Source organism: Oryzias melastigma, linkage group LG13, assembly GCF_002922805.2.
Source record: "Oryzias melastigma strain HK-1 linkage group LG13, ASM292280v2, whole genome shotgun sequence".
Lineage (NCBI taxonomy): Eukaryota > Metazoa > Chordata > Actinopteri > Beloniformes > Adrianichthyidae > Oryzias > Oryzias melastigma.
In genome coordinates this window covers 28,846,817-28,863,379 of record NC_050524.1, presented here as the reverse complement: position 1 = coordinate 28,863,379, position 16,563 = coordinate 28,846,817, and the positions used below count along the sequence as shown (strand labels likewise).

The window sequence follows — 16,563 nt, the reverse complement described above, 5'->3', positions numbered from 1 at the left end:
TGTGAGCTTTTTTTACAAGCAGAAAGAAAGTTTTTTTTTTTTTGTTCATCCATCCATTTTTGGAACCTATTAAATCCCTTTGTGGGTTGTTGGAGCCTATCCTAGCTACTGTTGGGCAAAAGTGGGGTACAACCTGGACAGGTTGTCGGTCCATCTGAGGTTTTTGTTCCTGTGACTTGGAAAAAATGGAGGGCATCGCAGTGGTACAAGATGGCTCACACAGGGCTTTCTGTCTTTTATGAAGGGGATATTTTAACAGAGGCAAAGTTCTTGATTATTGCATATATTTGGCACAACTATCAGGCATTTGTGGAATAGCAGCCTTCAGAAGTTATTGACAATTGCAGCTTTCTGCCCTCCTGAGGGCATTCCTCTTACAGTGTGAGATCATATGTCTGTCAACAGTTCAGCTTTTCCATCTGCACACTTTACCTGCTGGAAGAATACAACTGCTTCCTGTTTTCTTTCATGAGAATTTTAATTCTTTGAATAAACAAAATAAATTATTTTGTTTCTGATTAATTTTGTTTTGTACAAATAGAGAAATATTTGTTATTGTGGTGTAAAAGCTTAAACAGGAACAGCATGTCTGGTCTCATTTTAGAAAAAACCACGCTGACTTGTTAGCCACAAAAACGACCAGAATGAAGATGATTTGATGATTTCACTACTTATCAAGCCAAAAGCGTTTCTCAGTTTTCCATCATTTCTGATCTTCTGTCATTCCAGAACTGAAAGAGTTGCTCTCTTACAGGGACTTAGTTTGAAAGGCAGAAGCAGCTTCCCTTTGTATCACACTGAGCATATCATGTTACCGGGGAACAGGAAGCGTACTGTTAGATAATTTACCATCATGCATTGCGTTTGATCAAGCTGGTTTGTGCTGTCCTCCTGACTCACAGACATTTACCTGAGTCAGAGCCATGCACCAATAAAAACATTAGTGTTTAGAAACATAGTGAACACATTACAACCTATTTAGAATTTCGACCCACTTTGATAAAAATCCTATTTTTGGTGTTTTTAACATGTTTTTGTGACATTTTTCTGATAATTGAGGACATATGTAAAGAAAAGTAATCTCCAATGTTGTTCCCCATTTTTGTTGTGTTAGGTTGGGGGTGTGAGAAGATGTTAGCTAACAGGAGAGCATGTTAACAGATGGATGTCGGGAAGTGAGAGCAAGTTTACTTTCACTACAGTGAAATGTTTGGATCACGCCTCATCTGGGACAGAAACTTTCTTGTAGATTATTTCTCCAAACCAGGAAGTCATCTACAGTCAGAAGAATTAGTTTTGTTTTTTCTGTAGAACAGAATCAACAGCTGAAAGAAAATCAAAAAAAAAAACTTTTAACACAATCAATAAAATAAAAATAAAAAAGTCTAATGAAGTCTCTTGAAGATAATCAGGCATTTTAGTGATCGCAAAAATCTCTATAAAGATCCATTGCCACCAAAAAAAAAAACTTTCTTTAACCACATAAAACAGATTAAATTCTTTGTTTCTTGATTATATGAACATGATTTAATATCAGGAATTTAGAGATCAAAATGATTGTTTCTTTACAGACTTAAACACAAACTTATTTGTGCAACTGTACACCTAATTCACATGTTCGGTTATGTAAAGTAACTGGGTCTTTTTCAACAAAGGTTGATTTACATGTTCTTATTTGAATATTATTCTTCATAGCTACTAACTAGTTTTTATTTAAATCATGAAATCTCTCAGGGATCACATGTATTTGCTTTTGCACATATGTGACCAAATAATCTGTCAATAAAGTAACACAACATGTTAACAAGAGTGCATTTATTCAACAGAGCTGGTAATGGACAGTCGCAGTAACACAAATATAAACTATCCAGGAAACATAAAGGGGAGAGGAAACTTTGCAGTGCGCTGTCTTCTGTGGGATGCCAGAACCAGGGGTGACGACTCGTCGTCAGGATGGGCAGCTCGCCGCTGCTCCTCACAGCTCAGACTTCAGCAACTTCTTTGCTTTTTCCATGTTACTAAACACTGAGGAGAAAATTTGAGTGTAAAGAAAAGCATTTTGAGGAAAGAAAAGTAAAAAAAATAAAAAAATTCACTCACAGAGACCCATGTCGGTTGGCTCGTAGGCATACAAGCGGTTGCCGTAGCGACCATTGATGTCAGCCCTCACGGTCATGGAGGGGTCTGCGGAGAGGGAGTTAGACAAGTCAGAGCAGAACTCCAATGTGGTTCTGCCAAAAACACCCACTTAGTGTCATTCTATCACTTGACTTCCGGATTGAAGCTGGTTTAAAAAGGAAAATAGCTGGAGCCAGGTTCTTCTTCAGAAATGTAAGTTTTAGCATAGAGATGGTGCTACCTGGAGGACATTGCGGCCTACTGCACCTCCTCTTGCTCAAAATAGGTCACCTGAAAGCTCATCAGCTGGTGTCATTATTCACAAAAATCAACCCCTAAACATCTACCAGCCAGTTTTCTGTTCGTTTGTTTTTGTATTTGGGATTTTTAGAAGCTCTTCCGCCAGTTAAGACGCTGTCCTTGATTTCAGATCAAGTTTTAAAAAGAAGCCCCTCCCTGTTTCTCCAGTGTGAACACCTCAGGCTTTACTCATCATGCCACATGCCCAGTGTGTCTGTAGCTTTACAATTTAAAAGCAACATGTGCACCACACACGTTCACATATTTGTTTCTACAGTAACTTCTCTTCTCTTGTTTGCTTCATATTCAGGTTTCTGATCAGAGACAGTTCAGAGGAAACCTCTGGACCCTTGGGGAGAATGCCGTTTTTGACGGACACTGTCTTTGACCATAGGTGAACTAAAATATGAAGGCTAGTCAACAAATTGACTTTTTGTTTTGAAGTAGAGCTCCTGGTGTGCAGTTTTTATGAGCTACATTCAGAGCTTTTCAGAATTAGGTCTTCAGTCTTCTGCATGGATCAGGTAGAGTGAAGCTAGCTCTTACCCACAAACAGGATTCGTGGAACGTACTGTCCATCAGGAGAGAGGTGCTTGTCAGTGGTTTCGTACTGCAGAGAAGAGAGTAACATTTGTTTAAAGTTTGTGAGGCCTAAAATCTGTATGTATGTGTGTTCTTGTTGGCCCTGGAACCTACCATCAGGTTGAGGACGATGAAGTCCTCATCCAGCATTTTCTGGACTTTGTCATCTTCAGAGAACACCTTCTTAAATGCTGTGACAGACAGAACAGACACAATTCAGGCTTAGGAGGTATGAGAGGGGGCAGGTGGAGCTCAGTATGAGACCGTACCCTGGCTGTGGGGGCAGTCCTCCAGGTGGAACAGGACCATCAGAGGCTTGTTCCTGAAACCAAGACAGAGCAGCAGCAGTCAGTCAAGAGTGTAATAAGCTCCAATGGTTTTTTGGGGGGGGTGTTTCATACCTGGACCTGGACCAGTACAACGCCTCTTCATATGTCTGAGCCCAGATCAGCTGGTCACCCCATCCTGGACAGACAAAAAGAGTGATCCATCAATAAAGAACCCTCCTCTGCCCCTCCAAACAGAGTAGAGATTGGCTCCAGAGAGGTCAGCTCACCTCTGGAGAGGGTTTGTGGGATCCTCCGGCCCGTCTTTGGGATGTACTTGGCAAAGGTGGAAGTCAGAGCCAGCAGGAGCACCGGAAGTGTTGCTTTGATCATCCTGAAGGTTTGACTGCAGCGGGAAACACACGGTGTCACATAGGAGATCAGGGTTTAATTTCCTATTAGCTTTGTCCCATGTGGGCCTTTGAGCAAGACCCTTTGCCCAAGTACCAACTCCTCCTACTACTAACTATGTAGGCTCAAATCTGGGTCTCCCTGTGCTGATTTATGACAGGAAGGGCATCCGATGTAAAATTATTACCCTGTGCAGTGAAGGCAGTAAAAGCTACTTCACCTTGGTGGGCATTGAAACGATAAGCAGAAAGGTGAAGAACAGTTGGGTATTTACTTTTCCGGGTATCTCAAGTTGTCATAGTTTGACTTATTTTGTGAAATTTTTCAGTAAACTATAATTTTTACTTTAAACAGTAATATTTGATGAGAAGGAGAAACCTTTGGCTGTCTGTTGGTATGCAATACAATTATATATGGAGAAAAATATCTGAAAACATTCTAATTTTGACATTCAGTAACTTTTTTTACAGTAGCATAAATTGTTTATTTTCCTAGAAACTACAGTAACTTTTGTTAAAGAGTAGTCACTTGCTAGTTACTTTTTGGATTAAGTCATTAATAACCATTGAAAATTATTTTTTAAGTCTTGTTCCAGCACGTTTACAAAAAACATGAGACGACAGACTCAAACTGAGTATTTCAAACACTCCGCAACACAACCAACACTCCAGTATTAGCAAAGGAAGAAAGGAATTAAATACTTGATTAAATTTTAACTGCTAACTTCAGATAACATCTCAGATTTTGAACAAAAAAACATTAATCAGTAGCCAGTGGAGTTTAAAATTCCCGGAGACATGAACAGGGAAGAGGAAGTTCTACTACTTATGAGCACAGTTTCATTTTTAAAATGCTGGAAACCTAAAAATAAATGCACATTTATAAAATACTTCTGATAGATAGAAAATATAGACATAAATGTACACGCTTACACCCTTGAACAGTCAAAATGCTGGTTCTCCACCATGACCAAGACCAAAGAGCTGTCAAAGGACACCAAGGAAACACATTTTTGGAGATGAAATTATGCTGAGTTGCATCCCAAGAACACCATACTGGGAAGCATGGGAGTGGACATATCATGCTTTAGGGGTGTAAAATGGACAAAGATCTCCTTCCATCACTGAGAGCTTTGGGGATAAAACTTGTCTGGATCTTCCAGCATGACACCCAGGAAACAAAGGAATGGTTACATAAAAAACAGTTAAAGGACTCTGGAGTGGCCTATAGTCGGTCACAAGACCTCAATCCAATAGAGAAGAGAAGAATGGACCAAAATAAAAGCTACAGTGTTCAAACCTGGTGCAGATCTACAGGAAACCTTTGACCTCCTCCACTGACAGTAAGGCTTACCAAGCAAATATTGATTTACTGCACTATTTACATCAAAAATGCCTTAAATATTTGAGGTCCAGAATTATTTTTTGTCTCTCACATGAACATTACAGACTTTTTTTTTTTTTGTAAAACGACAACCTGCATATCAGTAACTGCCACACACTGTGTGTCTATGTAAATATTTTCACTTATGCAAAAACATTCTCTTTGCTTCTCACTGCAATAACTGGGTCGTTGTGAGGTGTTGATCATTCCAACTATTTTTTTTTGTCAAAAACTTTTTAAAAACCCTTTTTTTCATTAATTTTTAACAATTCCCCTTTGATTGCTGAGCCACACAGCAAACGGTCTAATAGTTTTGTTTCAGGCTATAGAAAAATCTGTAGCAATTGAAACAATACACAGTGTTAACATTTTTAAAACGAAGTTATGTTAGATTAAAAAAAAAGATAAAGAAAAAGTTCAACATTATGACTTTTTTTCACTTTAAAAAGTTTTGCAATAGTCCACAAGAATTGATCATAAAACCAGGTTTACGCATTTACCCTCAGGTGTGTCCCCTTACCTGTTCCTGACGGCTCAGATGGGAGGAGGCGGACCAGTTAAAGGATCTGCTAGACCTGGACCCCCACCTGTCCGTTTTTAAAGCACCAACTCTCTCGCCCAGCCTCCCTCTCCTTTACGCGCGCGCGCGCACTTCGTCTGCTGTGATGATGCGCAGCGATGTTTGCAGAGCAAACTTTCAACCTTTTTTTATGAAGGGAGGGGATAACGGCCCATTTCCGTGTGTGTTCTTCAACACATCCTGGAGCGGGCGTGAGAACGTGCACGCGACAACAGAGCCTCCGCTGTGGCTGAGGCTGCCGTTGCCATGGGAGACGACTTGCTGACATCCTCACCTGGACCTCTCACGTGCACGCATTTAGGGGCTGACCATTGACTATCTATTTTCAATGTAGATTAGTTATAAAGCATCTAATCTATCTATAATAATATATGTCTATGGGATGACGATAAGGGTCTCGCACGCGCGTGCTGGGTGTTTGGCTAAAACCCAAGCTCGAGTCAGCGTTTAGGGTCGGCAGCTGATTGGCTCAGAAGACACAGGTGCACGCGGGGGGTGGGGTGGGAGGTTCCTCAATGAGGCCTTTATTCCGGCTCACTTTTGGGAGTGGGCGGGGCTTCGTTCAGCATGGCTGGATACTTGAGTCCTGATGGAGAAATTCTAAAGATCCAGAGAACAAACACACCACTGTTCATCCTGTTCCTGCCAGACTATATATAAACACCTGTTATAGAACAGGGAGGATGGACAAACTCAAAGCTCTGGAACGTTTGTTTGAAGACAACAACTATGAGTTTGTCACTATTGAATCAGAAGTTTGGAGCTAAGGTACTAAATCAAGCTCTGCATAAGTTTGAAGCTCCCTTATGTTCCCTTTCTGCTTCCCAAATTGTCCCCATGGTTTTTCTAAAGTTCTGCAAGTCTTTTGGAGAACTTCCAGTGATTTATTTTTTATTGTTCCAGTCCCTTTCTTACTCCTTTTTGTCCCAGTCTGTACAACAATCCTTATTTTGGACATGTCCAGGGCCGGACTCACCATTAGGCAAAGGTAGGCAATTGCCTGGGGGCCCCCAACACTCTGGAGTCCTGAGCAGAACACTTAATAAAAGTGACTAAAATACATTTTAAGACCATTATTATATAACTCTGTCATTAAAGTCCCCCTATTACTATTTTTTAATTAAAAAATAACATTCTCAGTAGTGTTTTAATTATGATTATGACATTTTTAGAATGAAGGCGACTTATGTTTTCCCAGATTGGGGAGTTTTTTCCTCAATAGAGTGGTTCTGATTCCAACTTTGTGGAGCAAAAAATATTTTGGTGGACGTAATTGGTGCAAGTATAGGATCGGTTCAGCAGCTTTTGGTTCCTTATTGAAATACCAGTGGCGTGTGGTCAGGTGAAGCAGTGCCTCACCTGCCATCATGAGATCTATAGCCATCTAATAATAAAATAAACACGTGTCCACTAACCTCTTGCATAAATGCAATTTATATGTTTGATCCAAATCATTTTCACCCTTAAGATCGCTGTATTTTGTTTATTTTCTGTTCAATTTAGCACAGGTTGTGAGATGTGCTGCATGGGAATTTGGAAAAGATTTCAGTTTTTAAATAATATTTGGATGCTTGACATTAATCCTGCCTACTGGTTGACCAATGAAGAACTTATTTGACGTTTCATCCGTGCAGGATTTAAAAAAAGACAAATATAGCTGCTGCAGAGGGCCCTATTTTATTTTTCGTCCAGGGCCCCCAAACTGCTAAGTCCGCCACCTAGCATGTAGAGGATACAGTCCAAGCCACTGGCTTTCTGAGAACCATGAGATCTACTGTTAAATTCTGTCCCTGTTCATGTGGACCACTAATCCTTTCTATGGTGGGCTTTCACCCATGTGGTGATCTGCTTCATTCCTCTGCACATCAATCAAGTCCCTCTTTGCTGGATCACTCAACTAACCAAGACTTGAACAAACAAACTTTTTCGCGATTGCTTGCACACGGATGTGGTGTCAGAGTAGTGCTGAGGTGTCCTAAACTCAATGTTGGCCGTCTCCCTCCGTGTGTTGGACCATGGCCAAGGTAAATATTTGTTTCTTTGGAAGCGGCGTTCAGCAGCTGCACCGCGTCCCGCCCTGATTACACGGATGTCATTTTAAGTGATTCCTCGTGCAGTCGCACTATACAGCATTCACACACTCTTTTAATTTGAGTTAAGTTACAGAACAGAATGTGGAAGGAGAGATTCAGTGTAGCCAAATGATGAACTAAATTAAAAATAAAGACAATTCATTACAATTCCATATGAGCATGATATTTACAGAAGAATATCTAATTGAGTTTATGATCTATTTTATGTATCGGCTTCATTGTGTTCTGAAAAGACTGACGAAACATTGAAGCACGTGGACATGTGTACAAAAAGCAACATTTTTGTATCACATAGTTAGTACACATGCTTTAAATTCACCTGACAAGAAAGGATTGCTGCATAGTCACAAATGCAGAAATCTGTGGAATAGATAAGGTATCAATGTTCTTTATTTGATATGCAATGTGAAGCATTGATTTTTAGATTAATGAGATCATGTATTCCAATGACAATCAATGAATATTACATATCTGATGGGTGGCTCGTGTTATAATTTATTCAAAGATAAAATAAAAACTATCTTGTTACTTGACACATAAAAATATCTGCACAAAACAAAATCAGAGACTGAAGCTCCAGTTTGAGAATACAAGTAAGCTTTATTTAGTCTGACAGAAACACACATAGTTCTGAATCTGAGTCTCTCAGGTTCTCAGCAGACATAAAAACAGCTGTTTTTTTATCATTTGTGGTTTATAGATGCTAAGATCTGTTTTCATGTGTCACAAAATCATCTAAAATTATTTGTTTAGCTTCTTCCAAAAAAAAGTTACATTAAATGTTCCCTTTAGCCAAATTTAGGTTAAAATCTTCACTAGAAACTCAAGGCTACAAGGAAAAAATAATTCTTACATGAGATTTAAGTGAGAGGGGGGTTCATCTTCGAAATTTCACAAAAGAATTATGGGATGTGTCCTTGAAAATGTCGTTTTTTAACCCCCAAACGGCTGCACGCTCCACTAAGAGAAGCTGCTGAGCAAAAGGACCCTTTGAGACCACACAACGCTCCATATGTTTAGACATTTATTTAATACTTTGAGTACAAAAACAACTGAAATGAGCACGTATGAATGTCTTCTATATTCCCATAGTTTAATCTGACAAAAAAATTAAACTCGTGAAATTTGTGGCTGTATCAAAAAAAAATAAGAAAAGAAAAGAAACACTTGGGGGTCCTGCAGAAGAAACGGGACAAAAAATGGCTGTTTTCACAGAAAACACTTGATCCAGTGAATGCAACACTGTCAGACGAACGCGTGGCGGCTGCTCAGAGAACAGACAGTGTGTGTGGGAGCATGGTTGTTTTCTGAGCGCACGCCATGCAGCAGGTTTGCTGCTTCAGTCTTGGGTTTTGTGCACACTCGAAAAGTGTTGGAGGCTCCAGAGAGGTCGGCGCTGAAGCTGCAGCATAAGAGCTACCGCACCGGAGGGGCAGTCCTTGCCGGAGGCGGCGGTCACCTGAGGCGGTCTGATTCAGTTCCACCTTTAAAAGTGACAATAAAAACCAGGAGTCCCGTGACCTTCACAGCTTCTACGCTCTGCTGCCGTGGCAGGACTCGCCGCCTCAGCTTCTGTTCCATTCATCAGAGCAGAAGTTCATTGCTTTGAAGTGTTGGTTACAGAGCCCCCTAGTGGCCGTGCTGCGGGTGCTGGTTGTGCTGGTTTGCAGGGTGGTTGGGGGGTAGTGGGGGTCCGTTTACACCGGGGTGGTAGAAAGCACAGTTGCTCTCGTACCTGCAGCTGCCCTTCATCATAAAATGGCGACACACGGCCCTGTTGGACATGTCTGTGAAACACACACACAGAAAGGTAAGCCCCCCCACAGGAATCAGAAACCACATCTGACAGTCAGAGGTTCACCTACCGTTCATGTTGCCGTGTCCCCCCCGGGGGCCTCCTCGCCCTCGGCCCCTGAACCCTGGCTCCCCCCCTCGACCCCGGCCTCCTCTGTGAAAGTGTCCCCCTCTGTGGGGCCCTCCCCTCATCGACTCCTCCCCCCAGTAGTTGTTGCTATCGCCTCTGCCCTGACCGGGAGGCGGGCCCATCATGCGAGGGCCTCCGCCCGCGTTAAAGGGGGGTCCGTGGCCGTGCGGGGGCGGAGGGTGGTTGAAGCGAGGGCCGCCGGGGGCACCGTTGGGCGGGTAGCCGCCGTTCATGGGCATCTGCATGTGCATGTTGTGCATGTTGTTCATGTTGTTCATACCCGGCCCGTGGCCCGGCAGACCCTGGTGCACTGCACAACACAACACAAACGCACAATGAAATTGAAGCACAACAGGACACACAAATTCTGAACGTGATGAGAAAAGCATGAGGGCTTACCTGGAGGAGGTCCAGTCTGGCCTTGGTTCTGGTTCTGGCTTTGCTGCAGAGAACCCAGCAGCTGCTTGATTTTGTCAGAGAAGTCGGGCTGCTTTATCAGCTCCTCTGTGGACTGGCTCCCTGTGGCTCCCTGTGAACACACAACTGGTTAGCCCGTTGGCGCCATGACCTTATATACAATATTATGTCTGTCATCACACACACCATGATGGAAGTCAGCAGCTCCTGCACGTTCACAGCTGGGTTGGTGACGTTGCTGGGCGTGCTGCTGGTCGGCGGGCTCTGGGAGATGCCGCTCATTTTGACCATGAGCTTGGCGATGACGGGAGGCAGTTTGGTGCCGTCGTTGGCGGCCTGTTGTTGAGAGGTGTCCATGGGTTCAGCGTAGGCGTCGTCGAGCATAGAAGAGTCCTGCTGAAACATCGGACCAACAAGATTAGAGGAGCGAAAGACAGGCAGAGGGGACGCTCTCGACAGGCACGCTATGCTCACCTCATCCAGAGGGATGAGACGTGGCGGCATGGGCTCGTACGGTTCTGGATCTGGTTCGTGTGGACTGTCGGGCACACTGGAAAGCAAAAGGGAGAAAGGATTTATGTGAAACTGTTCATCTGTTTCTTAGAGAGGAGAGGATGAAAATGAGTCAAACCTTTCTTTGCTGAGGAAGATCTCCTGCAGGATGCCCATCTCTCTGTCTCTCTGGGTCAGTTTCTCCGTGCTGTTGGCCCCGGGGGTAACAAGGCTGCCGGGCAACGTCAGCGGCCTCGGCGCTGTCCAGGGCACTCTTTCTTCCATGGCATCGTGGGATAGCCGTCGAGCCATCTCAAACGTATGTCTGTCCATCATCAGTTCTCGTTTGGCAGCTTCTCCAAAGTCTTTGATCTTGTTGACGTTGACTGTGAAACAGACGTGAGGATGCCATGAGCGAGTCTGACCCCGGCTCAGGTCAGCTACAACATCATTGTGACCACAAGCCTCACCTCTCTCCGTTTCATCCAAGTCAAAGTAGAAGTAGTGTTTGAGCTGCTCCTCTTCTGCCCAGTGCACAGTTTTCTTCTTCTTTCCCTTCTTCGTCAGGCCTTCATCTTCTGCTCGTGGTTCTGCCAGAGCGTTGGGTTTCTCACCTGCAAACGAAAGGTCAAGTGCAATCATGAGGATGAGAACACGTCTGATCCACGACAGTAAAAAGTTTAGTAAAGATCAGTGCTCTGACGGAACAAGCCTCACCGTTGTCCGTAGCTTCTGGATCATCGGCGGGGACTGGTGTTCCGGGTTGCTCTGGCTCCTGCGACTCGTCACCGGGAGTGGTGGAGACAGCCGCTTCTGGAGATGGTGGTTTATTGGAGGACGAAGAGTACGTGGCGGGTTTGCTCTCAAAGGGGCTCGCCTGATCAACAAAGAATCAAAAATTAACTTAAAGGTACTTAAAGCACCTTCAGATCTACCACAGTCGTCTATGGAACTGAGCTCTGTACCTTATTAGACGTGGGAGATACGACTTTGCTATTTGCGGCGCCTGAGGCACCAGGTTTCTTCTTTTTGATTTTAATCCCAGGTTTGGGGGCGGAGTTTAGGGCATCGAGGAAGCCTGTGGCCTCCATGGCTGTAGTGCATAAAGAAAGTTCATCAGAAACATCTCTAACAGAGTTGCTTTGACACCTTTTTATGTACAAATATTTGCAAACTAGGATGCAGAGAACAAATACTGAGTGTGTTTGTGTACTTACGCTGAGCTGGAATAATCTTTACTTTGATCTCTTTGGCGGAGTTTGACGGCATGTTCAGAGGCTTGTATTTTTTCTCAAGAGGTGGTGCATCGGACGGACCGGCAGTGCTGGAGGACAAAAAGAGGAAGACAAGTTAAGTCTGATGTCGGGAGAACTTCCCCCAACACGCCACCAGATGGTGCTGTGCTCAGGGTCACTGTTAAATGGGGGGTGTTACCTTGGCCTCTTGAGGAGCGGCGGCTTGATGTTGTATTTGGCTCCCAGCTCGGGGGCTGAGGGCGTTTTCTTGGATGGAGTTGGATTAGGGGCTTCCATCTCCAGTCCTGCAGTAGCAAGTGAGAGGTTCTTTAGCTAAAAAGCTAAAGATAGCATCATGTGGATGATCAGAGTGTCAACAATACCTATAGAGCGAATCTTTGCGTGGCTGGGTGCATGAGCTTTGGATTTTTCCCTCTTCTTCTCTTCTTCACTTTTGTCTTTGGACTCCCTGACTGGCGTTTTGGTCTCTTCCTTCTTTTTCTTCTTCCCTGGAAATAGCAGTAAGCATGTTAGCATCTTCTAGGTGAGAAAGTTGAGCTTATATTAGCATATGGGTGCTTACCAGCTGGAGAGCCAGCAGAGCCAGACATACTCTGGGAGCGAATGGTGGCCATCCAGCCATCGACAAGCACACCAGCCAGCTTCCTCAAATCTGCAACCAGAAACAGCATCGTCACTAACTGGACAGCAACTCCACAGTGGATAATTAATCCCAAACGGGCCCAAACTGACCTTCAGTGTCAGCACTTTTGCTCAGCTGCTTCACCAGCTTAGCTGTGTTGTTCTGGGGACAAGACAAATCTGTGAGTTTGCAGGTAAAGGTGGAAGTGTGCACAGACAGACGCAGGTAGAGGAGCAGTACCTGTTTGAGGTGGTCCACTTTGAGCGGCAGCTTCTGCAGCGTGAGCAGGATGAGCTGCAGCAGAGGGGTGTTGTTGGTAGTTTTGGAGTAGGTGAGCCAGGAGTTGAGCAGCCTGTAGCCACCGACTCTGATGAACCTACAAAAAAAAAGGTGTTAGTACCGCAAAAATGACGGCAGGTTTAAGGTTAACCAAAAATAAAAAGATGTGTACCTGTTGAGGATGTCATGTGACTTTGTCTGCAGCAGTATGTTGAGGTACATGCATCGACTGACCATCTTTGTGGAGGCTTTCATCAGGCTGCAAATCAGAGGTTTTTTGGTTAGGGTTGGATCTATGGCACTTTCAAAAACAGGTGCTTGAGTATCACCACCTCACCTGAACACCTTAGGAACCCCTTCCAGACTACGGAGCTCCCCATCCTTTCCCATCAGAGATTCCACTCCTTTCAGTATCTCCCTGGGGTCGACCGGTCCCCCTGCCATTTCTGAAACACACACTTCATACAATGAATACAGGCGTCTGCGTTACACGGCGGACCACAGAGCATCCTTTGTGCGTCTTTACTCCAACTACCAGCCAAATCAACTCCACCCCAACTAGTGAGGATTGTGGACACTTCCTCATTCCCCCAATGAAGGAAACAAACAAGCCAGTCTGACCGGAAACCACTCTACGCTTCTCCAACCACTCCTCAAGAGGGTTTCATGTGACCACAACTTCCAGAAAGGCAAACGCACAGCCCTGATGCTCTCATAGTGCTGCCCCGAGTCACGTCTGTCTGTCAGGATATATGTGCAAAGGAAAAACAGGCCATTGTTAAACTAAGCACAAATCATCACATCCACTACTTCATTTTTTTATTATTATTATTCATCACTTTGTTCAAATCTGAGTAAAATTAAGTCATTAAAATTATGGAAATGCATGTGTATGTTCAACAACTCTTGGATTAAGTCATAAATTCAAACTCAAGTGAACATTTTCTGATGGTATGAAAAAGTAACCACGGTTTATACTTCTGGCAACACGGGTTTGGACCCTAGGATGAACAGAACCACCACTGATGAGACTGAAGCTGGGACTTGATGTGTGATCACAGGATGTGTGTGCTGTCATTCTGCCACTGAGCTGTTACTGCCCCCTACAGGACACTGTAACATCTGCACCAACACACCACACTAATGACAAGTCCACGTTACAAATGAAGCTGATAAACACATTTTATGCCTATAAAAACACAATGGATTGTGTTTCTTCTTTCTTTTGGATTTACGTCAGCTTGCATATCCCCAATGAATGGTGGCTTTTGGACAGATTCATCAGCATGCATTTGTATGTCTGTGGTTGTCATGTTCATCTGCTGGAGACCAGCTCCCTGAAAACAGTAGAGGTGAGAAGTCAGGTCTTACCCTGGTGGAGGGAACTTTGTTTATACAGCCTTCACAACACTGCAAATACAACAACTAATACACAAAACGTGTTTCAATACACAAAGACATATCAGTTTAAAATATTTGGATCGTAAAAGGGACAGATTGTGGCTTGAGCGGTCTCACAGTGGTTGACATATCCGGTTGGCGCTGTTGTCATGGATACACAGCAGCGGGCTGATCATCGGTGAACTGTATCAGTCCCATCAGAGCACCGCCCCCTCAATGACACGTCTGCACCAAGGCCCCGCCCACCTCTGAGCTGCAGCCCACAGCTAGAGAGCCCTCCCCTCCCCCTCATCAGCACATCACCTCTCCACAGATGGCTGAGGCACAACTCGACGCCTCGTGAGCATCGCGCCTACGCGGCTCAGGTCGGTCGGTCCTCGCGCGGAAACAAAAACAACCCTTCCTTCCAAAGTGAAACACCACCAAGCCCCAGAGCAGTCCCGACGGCCAATCCTCATCGCGTGCCATCGCTCCGCCGTTCATCCAGCAATCTTTATCCACAGATTGCCTTGGGTTAGTAGTGGTGCTAAAATCGCTGCTGCGCTACAGATAACCGGGGTTTCAAAACACAATGCTGGACAGAATACATCCACAATCCTCAAACTGACGCAATCTTTATTTGCAGATTGCGGTTGGGTGTTCGTTCCGTGGAGCAGCCTCTACAAAGCAATGGCAAAAAGTCCGGCTTCATCGTGTTCACTGTCCCTCTGAATGCCTGGGGGCAATCTTTATGAACAGATTGCTTATTGTTAATGCTACCAAATCTTTTATTGAGCACTTCGCCCATCCCGTCTCACACAGGGGAGCGGAGCGTCTGCCCGCTCCGCCGTGTGAGCTCATACTAATACAGCTGGCCTATTTTCTACGACAACTTTCATTAAATTAACTTCAAAATCAACTTACTATTGATTCTAAAGGTCCTCGGCGTCTCGGGAAAGCTATGGTGTGCTAATCAGGCACTTATAGTTCTTTTTTCAATATTATGTCGTAAAAGTTCATGGTTTTAATATAAATACTTCTTTTTGGGTGGGGCTTTGATAGCTAAGTGCTAGCCTTTCCTTCGGAAAGAAGCTGGAGGCAAAAATAGTAATCAAATGTCCATTACTTGAAGAAAAAACATCAAACTGAAGAGAGTTGTTCAAGGTCCTCGACGGTTCAGTCTTCGTCAAAGCAAATTTATACCTGCGGAAACACACAAGACACACATTTACTTACAGTCATCTGCGGTGTGTTTTGGTCCTTTTTAAAGTACTATAGAGCTTATTTTTTATTATTTTTTAGCCATATTTCTCACTAAAAGGCGGACAACAGTTTAACTGACTTCACTTACCTTTGACCAAATCCAGGAATGAGCGCTCAGAGGAGGGACTTAGTATTTATACCCAGTGACGTTTTTGACGTCACAACCAGTGGTTTTTGAGTTTCGCTGAAACAAAATGGCGCTTATTTTTTTCTGTTCAAGGACATAGGGGCGTCGACAAAAAATGACAGTGAAGTTCTTCAAATAAGTCGCCTTAAAGTACATTATTTGCAATAATTCCGCTGTACAACGAAACTGTGAATCTAATTCAAATGAATAAAACAAATTATCTTTATTTTCTTTGACGTATATTTGGTTAAATATGTTTCTTCAAAATGGCGATTGTCAGATCTCTCGGTCACGCGCCTCGTTGAAGAAACCGGAAGCTGCGTTGCGACATTTTTCATCCGTATTAGCTAGACTGAAAGAATACAAACTAAAATACTACATTTTAAACTGCTTTTACTTCGTTCTTTCTAAATTAACCTTAATGCACTTTCCGAAATGTAGTGTTCCGATTGATTAAAAAAACAGGTTAGGCCGATAACTTTTTAAAGGAGAAATTTTGATTACATTCCTATCAAAATGTTTCAATTCTTTTGAAAAGAAATAACAGAGCCTTACAAGTAAACTAAGGCTTTAAGCACCTAAATTTCATAAACGTTTTAAACCTATAAATTGTTAAATTAAGTGTAGAATTGGTGTCGCATAAAATGGTGACTTTAACTTAGTTCGTAGAGCATTAGCAGTGCACCCAAAACATCATGTGTTCATGTGAAGCATGTAAATGTCTGCACTGTATAATTTTTAAATGATCTATTTATTTTTTTATTGTTGGGATTTTTAAACTCTTTATTTACGATTCCTGTAAAAGCTCCTTTAGAGTCAGGTGTTGAAAATGAGCCCCATAAACATTGTGACAGACATCAGATTTTTTTTCAATGTAATGATGTGTGTTTTTTTGTGCGTGTGTCCCTATAAAATAAACCTAAGAGAAAACATCTACAATGGAACAAATTATTCTATACAAAAAAATATGATGAGTTCAACACAAAAAAGGATATTGGTTTTGAAAAATGTATTTTTTAACATTATTTTTGACATTCACATGGAAACTGTAATATTTTATTTTTTATTGA

General features: G+C 43.1%; 3 protein-coding genes across 8 annotated transcripts in view; 1 reads left to right on the top strand and 2 right to left on the bottom strand.

The window, feature by feature from the left end:
- Positions 1-1,798: 1,798 nt before the first annotated feature.
- agr2 (anterior gradient 2) lies at positions 1,799-5,850 on the bottom strand. Of its 2 annotated transcripts, none has more exons than XM_024260390.2 (8): positions 5,581-5,850; positions 3,557-3,672; positions 3,402-3,465; positions 3,270-3,322; positions 3,115-3,191; positions 2,965-3,028; positions 2,101-2,184; positions 1,799-2,025 (listed from the first exon to the last, which is right to left on the bottom strand). In XM_024260390.2, exons 2-8 carry the CDS (start codon positions 3,657-3,659, stop codon positions 1,976-1,978), a joined length of 495 nt encoding a protein of 164 aa, XP_024116158.1. In that variant the 5' UTR covers positions 3,660-3,672; positions 5,581-5,850; the 3' UTR covers positions 1,799-1,975. The 2 variants fall into 2 exon arrangements, with proteins under 2 accessions (XP_024116158.1, XP_024116164.1); XM_024260396.2 differs by lacking the exon at positions 5,581-5,850 and adding an exon at positions 4,977-5,570.
- A 2,890-nt stretch (positions 5,851-8,740) lies between these two features.
- ppp1r10 (protein phosphatase 1, regulatory subunit 10) lies at positions 8,741-15,591 on the bottom strand. 5 transcript variants are annotated; one of them, XM_024296421.2, is made up of 19 exons: positions 15,455-15,591; positions 15,028-15,306; positions 13,061-13,181; positions 12,896-12,982; positions 12,685-12,820; positions 12,555-12,606; positions 12,385-12,474; positions 12,185-12,310; positions 12,001-12,106; positions 11,784-11,890; positions 11,532-11,659; positions 11,284-11,443; positions 11,037-11,180; positions 10,706-10,952; positions 10,549-10,624; positions 10,261-10,470; positions 10,057-10,186; positions 9,599-9,967; positions 8,741-9,520 (listed from the first exon to the last, which is right to left on the bottom strand). In XM_024296421.2, coding segments are annotated over exons 2-19 (2,448 nt in total). In that variant the 5' UTR covers positions 15,029-15,306; positions 15,455-15,591; the 3' UTR covers positions 8,741-9,362. The 5 variants fall into 5 exon arrangements, with proteins under 5 accessions (XP_024152189.1, XP_024152197.1, XP_024152205.1 ...); XM_024296429.2 differs by having other exon boundaries at positions 10,261-10,467; XM_024296437.2 differs by having other exon boundaries at positions 13,061-13,169.
- Positions 15,553-16,563, top strand: part of mrps18b (mitochondrial ribosomal protein S18B) — a 5,259-nt gene continuing 4,248 nt past the window's right edge. The window contains exon 1 of the mRNA XM_024296470.2: positions 15,553-15,614. The gene's annotated coding sequence lies outside the window, so the exon portion shown is untranslated. The remainder of the gene's footprint in view (positions 15,615-16,563) is intronic.